Source organism: Carassius gibelio, chromosome B12 (assembly GCF_023724105.1).
Source record: "Carassius gibelio isolate Cgi1373 ecotype wild population from Czech Republic chromosome B12, carGib1.2-hapl.c, whole genome shotgun sequence".
NCBI lineage: Eukaryota > Metazoa > Chordata > Actinopteri > Cypriniformes > Cyprinidae > Carassius > Carassius gibelio.
In genome coordinates, this window is record NC_068407.1 from 7,533,190 (window position 1) to 7,549,387 (window position 16,198).

A 16,198-nucleotide genomic window follows, 5' to 3' on the forward strand; every position below is an offset into this window, starting at 1 on the left:
CTTATGGTCTCCTTCTCCTTCTGCGTGTGCAGTTTTATTGATACAGTTAATGCCATTTTGATATTTAACATCTTATTCAATGGCATTCATGTATTTGTAGGTGTAACTTGAGTGTCCTTTTTGTGTCCATTATATAATATATACATGTAATATATATAATATACATCTAGAAATGAAATATATCTGTAAATCCTTGATTTAATTGTTTTCTGAATAACAATTCTCTTTTACCTCAGAAATATATATATATATATATATATATATATATATATATATATATATATATTAGTGCTGTCAAAATTAGCGCGTTAACGCATTCGATTAATTTGAAATATTTAATGCGTAAAAAAAAAATAACGCAATTAACGCGGTTGCAGTTTTTTTTATTTCCAGTTGTGGCCTATGTGTGTTCAACGTGCAAAGAAATATGGATAAGACCAAGAAAGGACTTTTAGACGGAAAGTTTCAGTATAAAACTCTGCCGGATTACTCTTCAGTCTGCCACAAGAAACATTACTCTTCATTTAGTCTGCCACAAGAAACAGCAACATTAAAATCATGAACTCAAATGTCATTGTTTAAAAAAAACAATGACTGTAACAGTGCGTAAATCAGACCTTTCTGTAACGCTAACGTTAATAAGCTTAAACGAAAATAACGAAATAATTGTGTAGCGGAGTATTTTTTGTACACAGTGCCGCGAACTGTCAATCACTCCTGTACGCGTGCATCACTGTCCTCCTCGCAGCTGCAGCAACTTGCGCTCTCTCTCTTCATCAAGCTTTAAAACAAAAAGGGGACAAAAAGATCATATTGTCTTTGTGCATAGCTATAGATTAATTAGATAAATGAATATCTAAATTTGTGCCTTGCCGTCTACGGTATTTTTTTTGAACTTAGAAAAAAGATGCTGCAGCCAATGAACAGCCAGCGGGGGCTGCAGGACGACTCAACCTCCGCAGACAGTTTTTAATGTTTATCAGACAATAAATACTCAAGATTTTGCTTTAGTATAACTCACAACGAGTTTCACACACCTTCTCCGGCCACGTTGAGTTGTTGACACTTAACAGTGGGAAAAGCGACACATGCGCTATTCACTTGTATAACTTAAGGGTGAATGGGTAATGTAGTTTCTGCTCTGGGTGGGATGAATTAGGAAGCTTGCATTGTGAAGGGCGCTCTGAAAATCGGAAGTGCAGGTAAAAGATTAAAACCTCTATTAAAAACAGATGTCCAAATGAGCGTACCGGTACGCTACAAGCACGTTCTGGGCGCACGGAGAGGTGGCGGTACGCTCAAGAGCTATATTTGGAAGTGGCGGTACTGAGTACCGGTGCGTATTGGCCCACTTAAAGCACTGGCAATGACTATACTTTGGAATTTTTTTGCAGTCCACTTAGACTTCAACATGGAAATCATTGTTGTTTTTTATTGGCATTGATTGTTTTGAAATTCAAATGGCACTTACATGCCTGTGTTTTTATTTCTGTAATAAATATGGCTTTCAAGCCAACAGTTAATTTGGAGGATATTGATGGTTTATTGCAGGTATGTTGTTTACATGAGAAAATCTGTGTTACAAGTTAAACAAAAATTCCAATAAACAATCATATTTTGAATTTAAATAGTTTCTTTGTCTTGAGTTTACATTAATTATTTACATTTTACATTTACATATCCAAAAAGTTTCAGTCTTTTAATCGCGATTAATTTAAAAAAATTGTGCGATTAATTAGTTAATTTTTTTAATAGATTGACAGCACTAATATATATATATATATATATATATATATATATATATATATATATATATATATATATGTGTATGTATATGTGTATGTATATGTATATGTGTGTGTGTACATAAATATGGATGCATATATATATTGGCCCTTTCCTGTTTTTTTTTTTGTTTTTTTATATATTTGTCACACTTAAAAGATTGAGATCATCAGACTAATTTTAATATTACACAAAGTAAATACAAAATGCAGTTTTGAAATAATGATTTCATTTATTAAGGGAAAACCTGTCCAAAACCTGCCTGGCCCTATGTGAAAAAGTAATTGTGTCCTAGATCTAATAACTGGTTGTGCCACCCTTTGCAGAAACAACTGCAGTCAAGCGTTTGTGATGAGTCTTTCACATCGCTGTGGAGAAATTTTGGCCTACTCTTCTTTGCAGAATTGATTTAATTCAGCCACACTGGAGGGTTTTCGAGCATGAATGGACTGTTTAAGGTCATGCCACAGCATCTCAATTTGATTTAAGCCCGGACTTTGACTTGGCCACTCCAAAACCTTAATTTTGTTTTTCTTGAGCCATTCAGAGATGGACTTGCTGGTGTTTGGGATCATTGTCCTGCTGCAATATCCCAAGTGCACTTGAGCTTGAGGTCACAAACTGACGGCCGGACATTCTCCTTCATGATTTTCAGATAGAGTGCAGATTTCATGGTTCCATCAATTATGGCAAGTCGTCCAGGTTCTTAAGCTGCAAAGGAGCCTCAGACCATCACACTGCCATCACCATGTTTGACTGATGGTATGATGTTCTTTTTATGAAATGCTGTGTTGGTTTTATGCCAGATGTAAGGAGACACAAAACTTCCAAAAAGTTCAACTTTTGTCTCATCAGTCCACAGAATATTCCCCCAGAAGTCTTGGGGATAATCAAGATATTTTCTTGGCAAATGTGAGACAAGCCTTTTGTATTTTTGGTCAGCAAAGGCTTTTACCTTGGAACTCTCCCATGGATGCCGTTTTTGCCTTTTCTCTTTCTTATTGTTGAATTATGAACACTGACCTTAACTTAGGCAAGTGAGGCCTGCAGTTCTTTGGATGTTGTTCTGAGTTCTTTTATGACCTGGATGAGTCGTCGTTGTGCTCTTGGAGTAATTTCGGTAGGCCGGCCACTCCTGGGAAAGTTTGCCACTGTTCCAAGTTTTCTTCACTTGTGGATAATGGCTCTGACCGTGGTTCGCTGGAGTCCCAAAGCCTCAGAAATGGCTTTATAACCCTTTCCAGACTGATACATGTCAACTATTATGTTTTTCATCTGTTCTTGAATTTCTTTCGATCGCAACATGAAATTTTGCTCTTTTTGCATGCTTCACTTTGTCAGACAGGTTCTATTTAAGTGATTTCTTGATTCAAGTGTTGCTAGTAAAATTGAACTCTGTTTTCTTAAATAATGTGGTTAATCACAGTTCTTTCATTATTTAACAGAAGGGGGGCAATTACATTTTCACGTAGGACCAGGCAGGTTTGGAAAGCTTTTCTCCCTTAATAAATTAAATCATCATTTAAAAGCTTAATATCGTATTTACTTGCATAATCTTTTGTGTAATATTAAAATTAGTGACAAATATGCAAAAAAGAAAAAAACAGGGAGGGAGGAATATATATATCATACACACACAGTACTGTATATAGAAAATATTTACTTTTACTCAGCCGTATTGATAACCTTCAGGGAAATATAGACAGAAGTATCCCACGCTAAGATTGAAAGGTGTTGATATAGAGAGCTGCTTGTGATCTTTTTTGAGTGTCACTTCTCCTACCAGGTATCAAATGTCTTTCTCTCTACATCCTTGTCCCTTTTTTTACTCCCCCTCCTTACTTCAACCTTTATTTGTTACTTTATCCTCTGCATGTATAATCGTTTTTACCTTTCCATATCTCAGTCTATCCTCCTTTTTTTGTTTGTCCCTGCCGTGTCTGCTGTCATAGTCTTACCTCTCTCTCTTTCTCTCTCTCACCCTCTCTTTCGTTCTAGAAGACAGGTATAGAGAGCTCAGTCAGGGGCCTCTCTGATGGCTTCTTATGAAGGATGCTTAAAGATCACAACATGGCAAGTTGGGCAGGCAGCTCATTTCAAAGGAAATAAAACATTTCCTTTCAAAGGTCTGCTGTCTATGGAGAATAGCACTCCTTCCCTGGAGCCCCGACTGGCCCTCACACTTTAAAGACATTTTGCCAGGCAGGAGAAATGGAGAGGAGAAAAGAAAAGAAAGCATGATAAGAAGACATTAGATGGAAAGAGCAATAAACTGCTTTTTGAGCGAAGGAAACGGCAGATGAAAGAGTTTTTGTAGTGTCTCTTAACAATCGGTTCACTCAGGCTCTTTCAAACAGACGCACACAAACACTAAGAGAGATGTAGTGCCTTGCAATGACCACTATTATTTTTGCTCATCCTCAGTGTATATGAACAAGCCTCTGACTTTGACAAATAACTTATCCTGCATGTCTTGAGTAAATAGTGCTGTTATAATTCCAAATATTTAGGGCTGTGTTTTTTTGAATGACAAACGTTAAAATAAGTGTTCAAATCCCATGGACTTTGTTCTGAAATTGGGTCTAAATTGCCTGCAAAAGTCACTGCTGCCTCATTGGTCAGAAGTTGTTTTTTTTTTTTTTTTTTTACATATTTTAGTTATCTCAAAGTGGTATTCCTGAATGTCACGATGGTTGGATTTCCAAGTTGGATGTTTTTTGCATAGCAGCGGGGAGAAATCCCATAGACTTTAGCTACTTTAGTTTAAAACAGGTCTAAATTGTTACTCCGGTTTCACACTGCAAGCGTGAGCAGTGCATATTTTTTTGCTGTGCATGTTAATAAATGAGTGCATTCACATCGGCAGCAGGAGCAGCGCATGAGCGTCAAGCAGGAATGTCACGTGAGCAGCAGTGAAGCTGGGGTTTCTATTTTATCAGCACTGCTGACACTCAATTAAAGTGACTGCACACTTTTGTTGGACAAAATAAACATGATTTCACACAAAACATGCAAAAAATGCACAGAATAAGCATGTTTAGTGTGTTTTAACATGAATTGGAGTATGCCAGGAAAGAAAATGAAAAATCAAAAATATGTATAGAAGATTTACCAAGTTTAACTGATTGTTTTTCATTTTTAATTGCCATAAACAAATTATTAATTAAAACATTTTATCAAACTCACAATGAACAATTCATCTTTCTCAGGATCTTAAGTTACAATGGTTTATATACATAAGAAATTCATTATTTATTCATTATTGACAGCTTCTGTAAATATTGCACACGTGTTCACTTACGATTGACAAACTAAAAGCCTTTTATTTTCAGTTCCACAGTTACAGAAATGGAGCTATAGATATAATAATTGTACATGAAGCATACTGACATCTTCAACATTCGTCATACTAAAAATATTATGAACCCTCAGCGTGTTCACCTTGGTTAGAAACACACCTTTTCATTTTTTAAATGAATCTCTATGAACAATTAATGACTTAAACATAATATTCTCACTTAACAATGAGTTAAAATAGAATGAATTTTTTTTTATATTGCTCCAGGTCTTCATTTACAAAAACAGACAACAAGGTACAAATTACAAACAAGGACACAAGACGAACACAGACACAAAACAGTCATATAGGCTAGATCATATTGACAGCTTCTAAGAAAAATATTACGATTTAATTATGAGAAATGCATATCACTTTTTTATTCAGCTTTATACATAGGCTAAATAACTAGGTAAGCACCTATGTGTAAATATATGTATTATAAAAAAAGAAGAAAAAAAACAGTATAAACAGCACGTTTTAAATTTGAGTATGGCTGAACCGACATGATAGGAGCTGTTTTTGTTGCCATTTACACGCCAATCCCAGTGTTAACAAACTTTCAAGACTTCAAAACATTCAAGTTCATAACTGACCAACCTCTAAAAACTAATTTATAGTTGTCTTTGTAAAGAAATAGGTAGCTTTGGAGCCGCTGCTGTGACGTAGTGTGAATCCTCTGGCGCATCTGCAGTGACGCTGTAGTTACTGTACGCTCACGAGCCATTCACGCTTGCAGGGTGAAACAGTGTTATAATGTTGCATTTTTATTCAGATTTGATTCACAATGTTAACATTTCAAAAAGAACCTACTGTAAATTTGTCACATGGTCAGAATGTTTGTGTGTGCCATTTATTTTAGTGATTAGGTCAAAGCAGCCTTTCAGTCAAAATGCCAAGATGGTTAGAAATCCAGTTCTGATGTTTTTTGCATTATTCAAGGTTTTTACAATAAAAATCACATAGATTTTCTTGTTGTTTTTGGTCCGTTTTTCTTTGATCTGCCTGGGTTAGCTTTGACAAGGCAACGTTTCAAAACAGACCAAAATATGTACGAAAAATATAATGTGTGCAAACTGCGCCATCATTCGTCAGAATTTTTTTGCATCCTGTTTTCACTTATAGTGGCTTTTTCAGATGTCAAGATTTCGATTTATACATTTTTAAGAAAGAGATTATGAGATTATTTAGATTCTGAATACAGTTACAGTGTTGTCTTGTAATTTCTTTTTTAAATGAGTAATATTCTTGTTTGTGGTTATGCTATGATTGTTGTTCATTGAATTTTTCTTTATTTAGGTTTAGGCCTGCGTGACTCTAGCTCTTTTACCTCTATTCAGTGAAATTCAGGCATTGAATTGAGCTACTGGGAATCATCTTACCAAGACCATTTACTAGTCTGTAATCGGACTCTGCTCTAGATCTGCTGTACTGGTAATCTCTTTTGTTGTGGCTCTTGTTTTGGGTTCCTAATTCACATAGAGCTCCACCATGTGTTTTAGTGTTGGCACAACTCTGACCTGAGAGAGAAAGAGAGAGGGATTTTGGGAAAAGCTGAGGGAGCTCTCATGGGACAGATCCGTCGCTGAGAGAGACATCAGGCAGCTCTTGGGCTGTTGGTGGTGCCAGAACCCAAAACCTCCTAAAACCACATCTGTCCCTGAGCCTGCCCGCTAACACACACACACACACACACACACACATATGTCCCTGCTGACAGTGAGGACAGGGAAGGATGCTTTCTCAAGGAGGCCAGCCAGAATCACGTATCTGACGGCTGCCAGAGCTCTGGCTTCACTTCCATAGCAATGTCAGCATTCCTTACACACACACACATCTCCAGTTGGATAGCTTTTACTCATGCGTCCCCCTATGTGAGACAAATTGAATGTCGAACATGCACTACCAGTCAAAAGTTTTTAAATAATTCAATTTAAGTGTTTATTAAACAGTCTCTTATGTTCACCAAGGCTGAATTTATTTGACCAAAAATACAGTAAAATCTGTAATATTGTGAAATATTATTACAGTTTATAATATTGTATCTATTACAAATAGATATTTTTATTGGTTTTGAAATGTAATTTATTCTTGTTATGGCAACTCTGCAGCCATTATTCCAGTTCTCAGTGTCTCTGACTGAAGTCTGTACACATTCTAAGCCTATTTCTATAGCACAAATTTTGTATGACCTCTAACGTGGACATTCTCTCTTCTCTTTTTCTCCACAGCTGAGAGAGACGGACGCCAACTTGGGCAAGAGCTCTCGGATCCTGACCGGCATGCTGAGAAGGTAAGAGGAAGGTAGGGTCCGTTTCTGATGCCTCTCTCTGGATGTGTTTGACAGCGGCCCCATACCAATCCACTGCATGAACACACAAAAGTATACACATATTGTTATATATATTATTATTAAAATATATTATTTATATAAAATATAAATATTTTATTTACTGATGAGCATATTTTATGCTTTTTTATTTTTAGAAAGTTTTTTTTAAATTCACTAAATTATTTTTTTTTATTTGTAAAATGTTGATCTTCCAAAACTGTGTGAGATATATATATATATATATATATATATATATATATATATATATATATATATATATATATATATATATATATACATATATATACATATATATATATATATACTCACACACACACACACACACACACACACACACACATATATATATATATATATATATATATATATATATATATATATATATATATATATATATATATATATATATATATATATATATTAGTTAATTTTATACACTAGCATTCAAAAAGTTGGGGTTGGTATGATAAAAACAAACAAACAAAAAATATATAGTATTAAGTGTCACAGAATGCATCCTAATATGCTGATTTGGTGCTTAATACTGTAAAAAATATATATATATATTGTCAATGTTGAAACCAGTTGTGCCACTTAATATTTTGTGGAAAACATGATCAACTTCTTTGTTAATTACAAAGTTCGAAAGAACAGTATTTTAAACAAAAGATTCGAATTATAATGAATGTACTACTGTATATACATTATGTTACTTACATTGTTTGTATACTAGTTTTTTTTTTCTCCACATCAACACTTATCAATATCATTTAATAAATCTCATATATTCAGATTCAGAGTTCTGGCATCTGCAGGCACAGATTCCATGTGGGGCCTAGTCATCATGCATTTGATTTTCGATTTTTGGTTTCTCAAACACTTTTCTGCCCTAAAGCAGATCTAGTGTTCCTCCCACTATTCTGTCTCTGTGTAGTATTGGCTTTAAACAGCAGAACTCATCATTCATATCAGCAGGCTGATAGAATATTGGCTTTTTTCCCTGTGTGGTAGATGTGAGATAACTAAAGCAATGCACAGCCTCTCTCTCTTTCTCTATTCCACTCACTGTTGTTTTCTCCACCATCCTCATATCTCTCTCCTTCACACACACGCACAATTCAGTTTAACGTCTGTCACATCTCCGTTTTATAAAGTGCCTTTGCGCCCTTTCCTGAACCGTGACGATAAGGTTTTGTTTCTTTTTTTCTTTTTTTGATTAAGAGTAATATGTAAATGACACCAGCTAAATTTAAAACCCCGGGGCCAGGAAGGAAGTGCCAATTGAAATAGATGCTTCAGTGGTCGTAGACAATTGGGACGCGTGAGGCGAGTGAGAGGGAGAGGAGGAGACACACACAGAGAGAGAGAGAGAGAGCAAGATGCAGAGGATGCAGACTGTAACCAATATTTCTGCATATGTCTCCATTTTGTCAAGTCTCATTAGAGGGAGGCCGCGGCCGTCGGGTGTCACAGAAGCTGTCCAGAAATCATTCATCATCCTCCTTTCCTTCCCACCTCCCTCTGTCTCGCTCTTATTCCATCCCGCCCCGCCGCTAAGTAAATAACACGCACTTATTTAAATATTATCATATTAATGTTAAAGTTCAGCTGTCACCTAATGGGAAGACTAAATCAGATGTAGCATTTAAGCAATGTAGTGCTGCAGTGAGGCCGCCTCAAATCAGGATTTATGAGCTTTTTCCACGCGCGCCGTCTCCCTTCAGCCTGCTGCCTTTCTGCATGAAGGCCCACCGCACCCCCGTTCTTCCTGTCTGCCTAGTAAAGGCCCACTCTCTCTCTTTCTCTAGATCTCTCTTCCTAACTTGTTTTTGCCTTTCTGTTTGAAAAAGTGCAAATAAAGCCTTCCTACATACTTATTAAATCTGTGTTGCATCTCAAAGCCATTTGCAACAGAAAAGAAGCAAAGACAACAAATAGATGTTGGGGTGTTGGTTTACTTTTTTCTGGTGTGTGTGTGTGTTTTGTTTTTTCTTGTGTTGTTATTTAATTGCATGCTTGCTTAATCTTTGGACGTTTTCATTTATAGCTTTAGATATTACTATTACTACACTGCATATTAGTCTTTATGGTGTTGGACCCTAACCAGTGTTATATTCTATACTTAAATATTCTGTTAGTGTTTTATTTATATTTTTTATTCACGTTTATATTTGACATTTTATTGGTTGTTTTCTATTTGTATGTATTTATTTTCTATTTCTGTTTCGCTTCAATTTATTTTAGTTTTAGCTTTAGAAATGTTAGAATCGTTAGAAATGTTAGAAATGTTTTATCCAATATAAATATTTTAGTTAGCTTTGGTTTAATGTAAATCGTTTTTAATAGTTTTTAGGTGTATATTTAGTTAACAAGTACAACACTGCTCCCTAAGTATTAAATTGTGGCAATTAAAATGTGGCAAGATACCTCAAATGATGAGGATTGGTGTGGAAAGGTGTAATATTACTTTTCTTAGATATCAGACCTCAGACTTTTATGTGCCTTATAAAAAAACATTGAAAAAATCCCAAAGAGTTACACTGAAAGATGTACTAGAATATCACAGAGACTTCAGGGGGCAGTCTTTTAACTTGGGCCAGTGAGTGTCCACCTAGCAACCATTCAAAACATTAGCAACCACTTAGCAATCACCCTAAACTAAAATCATGTTGGAGTTACGATGTACGATGTAAGATCCTATCTCCTTAATCTTAATTATTTTTATTAAGGACAAGTGATCACAGTAATGTGCTACATTTTTTTAAATTAGGCATTGAGGCAGAGAGGTAACATTTTTCATAACAGCGACAAGTTTTGTTCAAGCAGCAAGCATTTTATTCAGAAAATGTAAAAATCAGCATTGTCTTTTCTCGGGGTCAAAGGGCGTTTGGCTTTTGTATTTTTCTCAAATGGCTATAAAGTATGATTTAATTCTTTGCTTGCGCTGGGTACAGATGTGAGGGTAATTTAAATGAAGGCGAGGTGAACTTGACTCCCTGCGGCGCTACGTACCCTGATTATCTGCGTTGGCCTTTGTACACACACTCACTTACTCCAAGTTGTGTTTGTCATGGTGAGGTTCACAGGCTCTCAGCTGTGAGCTGAGGACAGAGCATTAGCCCGCTGCGATAAATATTGTTGTAAGATGGAGACAGAGAGACCCGCGCCGCTCCAGATGTTTACCCTGAGTGGAGAGCACTGTGTGGGTGAGGACGACTCCAAATATGTGTACTCTGTGATACTTCCGCTCCGAGGACACTGCGTGCATTTTGAGCACAGCTCCTGTTTTCATCCCAGACTTTGCAGAGTTCAAACGAATCGGTTTATAATACACTGGTATCAAATAAGAGATGCGTATCCCAAAAGGTTTTTAACAGAGGGATTTAACAGTGACACATCTCTGATAGTCTGGTAATTCAGCCCTTAATCAAAGTAAACTCACATCATGACAGGCAAAGCAGTTTTACTCTCCCGGTCCTCTCGTTCTCTCTCTCCCTGAGCAGACTACTGAGCTGGGCCGTCTCGTCCTCCAGCTCGCTCTAAATTATTAATGGCCAGCTTCAGAAACTCCTGAGGGTTTTAATTATATTGTCATGGTCATACTCATCTCATTAACTTTTAATGGTGATGCCTGCTTAAAGAAATCATAATATTATTAAAGAATAATCATACCAATTAAAACATTTGCCTTGATAACGGATTGTTTAATACACAAGTTACTGGACTCAGTCGAGCCTTCAAAGCAGCCTTGGAGGAGGGCTGAAGCAGCGTGAGCAATGTGACCTTGCACTAGAAGTTCTTAGACATACAAACTTACAGTTAGAAGCAGTTTGGTAGATTTGTTTTAGGAAGAGTAAGATGCATTATCAAGGCTTTAAACTTTTAAAGGTTCTAAAGGGTTAGCTCACGCAAAAAGGAACATTCTGTTATTATTTACTCACCCTTATTTTGTTACAAACCTGGATGACTTTCTTTTGATATTGAAAGTACATTGAAATTCAAAAGGGTTCTATTGTTTGTTGTTTGGACACCAACGTTATTCAAAATATCCTATTTTGTGCTCCACAGAAGAAAGATGATCATACAGGTTTGGAATGACATAAGGGTTAACTTATCCTTTTTAGGCCTTTTAATAACGCATAACCTAATGTGAATAAACAGGAGTGGTCCTTTACATCTGGCAATAAATGCATGCAAAATGCAAATTAGAAAACCAAAACCAAAAGCGAATTTAATTATTTGCTTGAGTAGATTACATGCTAAGTCAATGCAAAGATGCGAATAGATGAGAATTTGTTCTGGGCGAGTGTTTGCCGCAAACACACAATGTTCGTCTCAGTAGTGTCCTCTGTGCAAGTTGAAAAAATTTCAACTCGAGCTGAAAGTTTGTAAAAAACATTGTTGCGCAAACTTCTCAGCAAAGAGCTTATTGAAACTTTTGGTTTTACGTGTCTGGTTGTACCAGAAAGTGTTTTTTTTTAATAGTTTTTATGTTTTAAAAAACATTCCACAAGTAATCTACAGTGAATAACGTGATGCAAATATTAGCTTTGCTTTTGGTGTGAACATACCATTTAATCACTAGTTTTGGGAGAGAAATTGAGACAAAAATTGTATTTCCATGTGTAATCCAGTGAACTCAATGGTTAAATAATCAGATGCTGTATAATTGAAACAGTTAACTGAACAAATTACAAGAGCTCAGTATCTTCTGTCCTTCTAGTTGTATTTTGATTGCAATGCATCTTGGCTGCATTTAAACCTGGATTTTAAAGTTCACCCAGAAATGTACAATTCTGCAATCATTTCATTTCAAACCAGCATGAGTTACCTTCTTCTGTGAAACACTAAAGAAGATATTTTATAAAATGTTGGTAACCACAAATATTCCCAAAGTATCTTCTATGTTCAGCAGAAGAAATAAAGATGTATAGGTTTGAGATGACTTTAGGGTGAGTAAATGATGACAGCTTTTTAAAATGCAGGCTATAAGGCCAGATGTTAAAAGATCCATTGTTGTTTTAGCATCATATATTTTTGTGCAGACTCTGAAAGGGCATTCAACCTCAAAATGGCCGGGATGGTGTCCTTATGGCTGCAGAACTAGAGTATGGATTGAGGCCTTCTGCTGATGTGGACAGAGAGTGAGAGAGCAAGAGAGAAGGAAGGGTAGTGTTGGGATCAGTGCCCAGCGCAGAGCTCCTACTCATCCTTCCCGGCCTTCCACGGAGACCAGGGGCCTGATACCGCATGCAGGTGGTCGAGTCAGTCGCCAGGCAGATCAAAAAGTCAAACCCCTGGGTGGACCTCCCTTTGAAATGGGAATGGGGCAGACATATCAGACAGAAAACATAACCAAGCCCTGCACCGCAGAACAGCTCCATATTCATGGCCCAGCTTAGAGGAGCCAGGCCTCGATCTTCTGAAGAAGACCACAGTACAGCTGGACACTGATTAAGACATCAGGTCCTCCGCATCTCTTGGTGTGAACATGCACACTTACCTCGGGTATTGTGCGTTAATGCACAAACAACAAGAGCCTCTTACACCCCCCTCCTTTATGAAATATTCATATTCATAACACATTACGTGTGAAGCAGAGTAGCTCCGACTTTGTACATCCCGAACAGCTGTAACACTTCTCTGTCACTAAGCGCTCTGATCCCAGCAGCGATTAGATCAGTAGACATGGTATTGTGAGAGGTGAGCCACACTGTCACCTCTCTCTCTTCCTTGATTTTCCTCTCCATCTCCCTTTGTTTCTATGTTCCGAGAGTCGTCATCGGCACGGCGTGATAGCAGACGAGAAAGAAGGGGAGGGAGGGCAACGGGAGAGCGAAAAAAAAAACCCGAATGTGGCTGTATTCTGGTGTTTGCCAGTCCCATTAAACAGACATTTGCAAACAATGTCAAGAGGGAGGAGATCAAAGTGCGAACCCCAGAAAAGCGGGAGCTCTGATGTCCTGAAGATCTCCAAATTTAGACTTCCACCGTATTGGCTCCCAGTTCCTCTCCCAGCTTGGAATATTAACGACGTGCTATGTAGGTCATATAATTAATGTGATTCAGGAGCACCAGTGGGCTGTTGAGGGATGCAAATAGAAAGAGTCTTGGGGGCCCTCTTGAAGTCTTGTTATGAAGTTGAACAAAAAGATTTGATATTATTTTTAATTGGAGCTGAAAGATATAACAAATTATAGTTCGGTGTGTGTTTTCCCTCTTCAGGCTTGCCTTTTATTCTTTTATTTATTTGACTTCTCCCTCGTTCTGCAAAGCGAGGGGAAAAGCCTCGTTAAGATGCTGGAGTCGAGGGAGCAGGGTGGAGAAGTGACGGGGGCACGGCTCTCTTTCTCCCACACATTCAACCCCGTCCTTGCGAACAAACTCCTACACGCAGTTCGCCGTATAGTTTTGCGCTAGTATGAAATTCTTTGACATCAAGGTCTGCTGTCAAAATCCTAATGAACGGCTGATATAGGCTGAAGGAAGAACAAAGCTTGTTGAAAAGCAAAGTTGTGATTTTACTCAAAATTTACCTATTGTACAGGTGAGGTGTGTATGCCTCTCTAAACTAACCTTTATAAGAAGTGCTGTTATGCCATTCCTCTACTTTAAGAGACATTCACATCAAGGACGATAACTATAATAACTATAAAGTTTCAATAGTAATTGTAATTATGAGAATAGGAAGCCCACATCATATCTATAATGATAATGGAATTATTATAATGTTATATATATCGTTTTTTTTCCTTTGTTGTAACAGATTTGGAAAAGCTCATTTACTTCACAATGAATCTTCTGCAGTGGATGGGTGCTGTGAAAATGAGAGGCCAAACAGCTGATAAAATCATCACAGTAATCAATAAGTAATCAACATGACTCCAGTCCATCAATTAATGTCTTGTGTGTTTATAAACAAAACAAATTCATTTGTGTTGCATATTTCTGTCCTGATCCTTGATCAACAGAGTTTACACGTCATGTTTTGGTAACCTTACGGTTCACTGGGAACCTCAACCGAGGTGGTACTAAAAAGTACCAGGTACTGTACTCAGTGGAAAACCCCCCAAAAGTGAACCGTACCGTGACGTACCATGCAGTGAAAAAGTGCCATAATATAGTTATTGTTAAATCTGTCTTTAGTTACCATCAGATTTTTAGCTATTTTGATGTGCTATCAGCCATTCCCCCCTTCATTGAGCTTTGAGATCCAGAGATCCAGAACAAGCCAAATTTTAGAGATGGAACCCTTTCCATCTGTGACTGTCTCCAGGGCAGCAGGCCCCTCCCCGTGGGTGCTACTTTCCCAGCATTTCTCTGATTTCCTTTCCGAGCAGCTGTGGCAAACTCCGTGTTCTACATTTGTCGTCGCCGGAGTAGTATGAATCACGCTGCCTCTGGAAACCATGTTTCACCACTATGAATGTTGGTTTGGCTGATGCTACGGGAACGCTACCTGTCTGAGAACTAGGTGTTTAGTGCTATAGTCATGTGGTTATTTTTAAAGTTTGCTAGGCCTCTTAATTCCAGTAAAGATGGTAACGCAGCTGCGTGTAATGGCATTCAAGAGAATTTTGTGCTTTTTTGGCAACAGTTTGGGGAAATCCCGTTTCTGCTCCACATGACCATGCCCCATGTGCAAATTGATGTCCGTAAATAAATAATCCACTGAGTCTTTTATGGTAGAACTTGACTATCTACACAAAGCCCAGATTTGTACTCACCCCACTGTATATTTTTTAAGCTAAATTGAAACATCTAACCTCAATGATGTTTTGTCCTAGTGGATTTCTTTTCCGCAAATGGTTGCGGTAAAAGTTAGCAAAACCATCTTCCCTTACAACATGTTTGTATAATTTAAAATTTGCTTGTTTACATCCACTCAGTTATGTAGTGACACAACTGAATTAAAGTGATGTGGCATTGATAAGTGTGCATATGTATGTCATGGAGCGTGGTGACGTGCATCTGCAAGATTTACTACTGTGACTGAGTATCTTGTTTCTCTCCTGGTCACAGCTCTGGCTCTGGCCTTTTAGACGCTGGGTCGTTTTGTACCCTTCAGGAATGCTGCGTGTCAGGTTTTTTTTGGACAGCAGATACTCTCTTGAGCATCTTGTGTGTCACAACATTTCAGTTCAGGTGTCTAGAGCTAACATAGTCTTAGCTAGTCAAATGTCACTGTGCAAATTTGTGTGTGTATATATATATAAATATAAAATATATATATATATATATCAATGCACTATTCACCACTGACCTTAATTTTGTTTTTTATTCATTTGTAAGTGATATATAATTGTTAACCATGGCCGGAAGTGAAAAATGCTTTTATACTCAGTTGTGCGTAATTATTAAACAGGTTTTCTTTTACAGGCTAAATGCAGCAGAACAGTGATTTAACTCCCACTGAAAAGTCAAGAGAAATATTCAAAACAAGTGCATTACAGAATGGCTAAATTAAATCATGACCACTGGACAGCAAAATGGTCATTGGGTCATTGGGCTTTAGACAATAGATATAAGCTTCTACTTGTTTGGAGATTAAGAACCATATATACAGTAGGTGAGTTAAATTATTGTAGTATTTATTGACCTTGTCATTTTATTGGTCACAACATCAATATCATGCATCAGATTTATGTTTTGGTTTCAACACCGTGATTCAAATGAGCAAGTTTCATGGGTAGAGACTCTCTCTGCATGTTGTTTTTGCTATT

General features: G+C 37.2%; 1 protein-coding gene across 4 annotated transcripts in view; it reads left to right on the top strand.

Moving 5' to 3' along the window:
* Positions 1 to 16,198, top strand: part of LOC127968881 (vesicle transport through interaction with t-SNAREs homolog 1A-like) — a 127,455-nt gene that overhangs the window by 75,364 nt on the left and 35,893 nt on the right. For 2 of the 4 annotated variants that reach the window (XM_052570271.1, XM_052570272.1), the window contains one exon: positions 7,354 to 7,426. In XM_052570271.1, coding sequence (XP_052426231.1) covers positions 7,354 to 7,419 — 66 coding nt within the window. In that variant the 3' untranslated portion in view covers positions 7,420 to 7,426. The remainder of the gene's footprint in view (positions 1 to 7,353; positions 7,427 to 16,198) is intronic. The other 2 variants (XM_052570268.1, XM_052570269.1) reach the window with 1 other exon arrangement.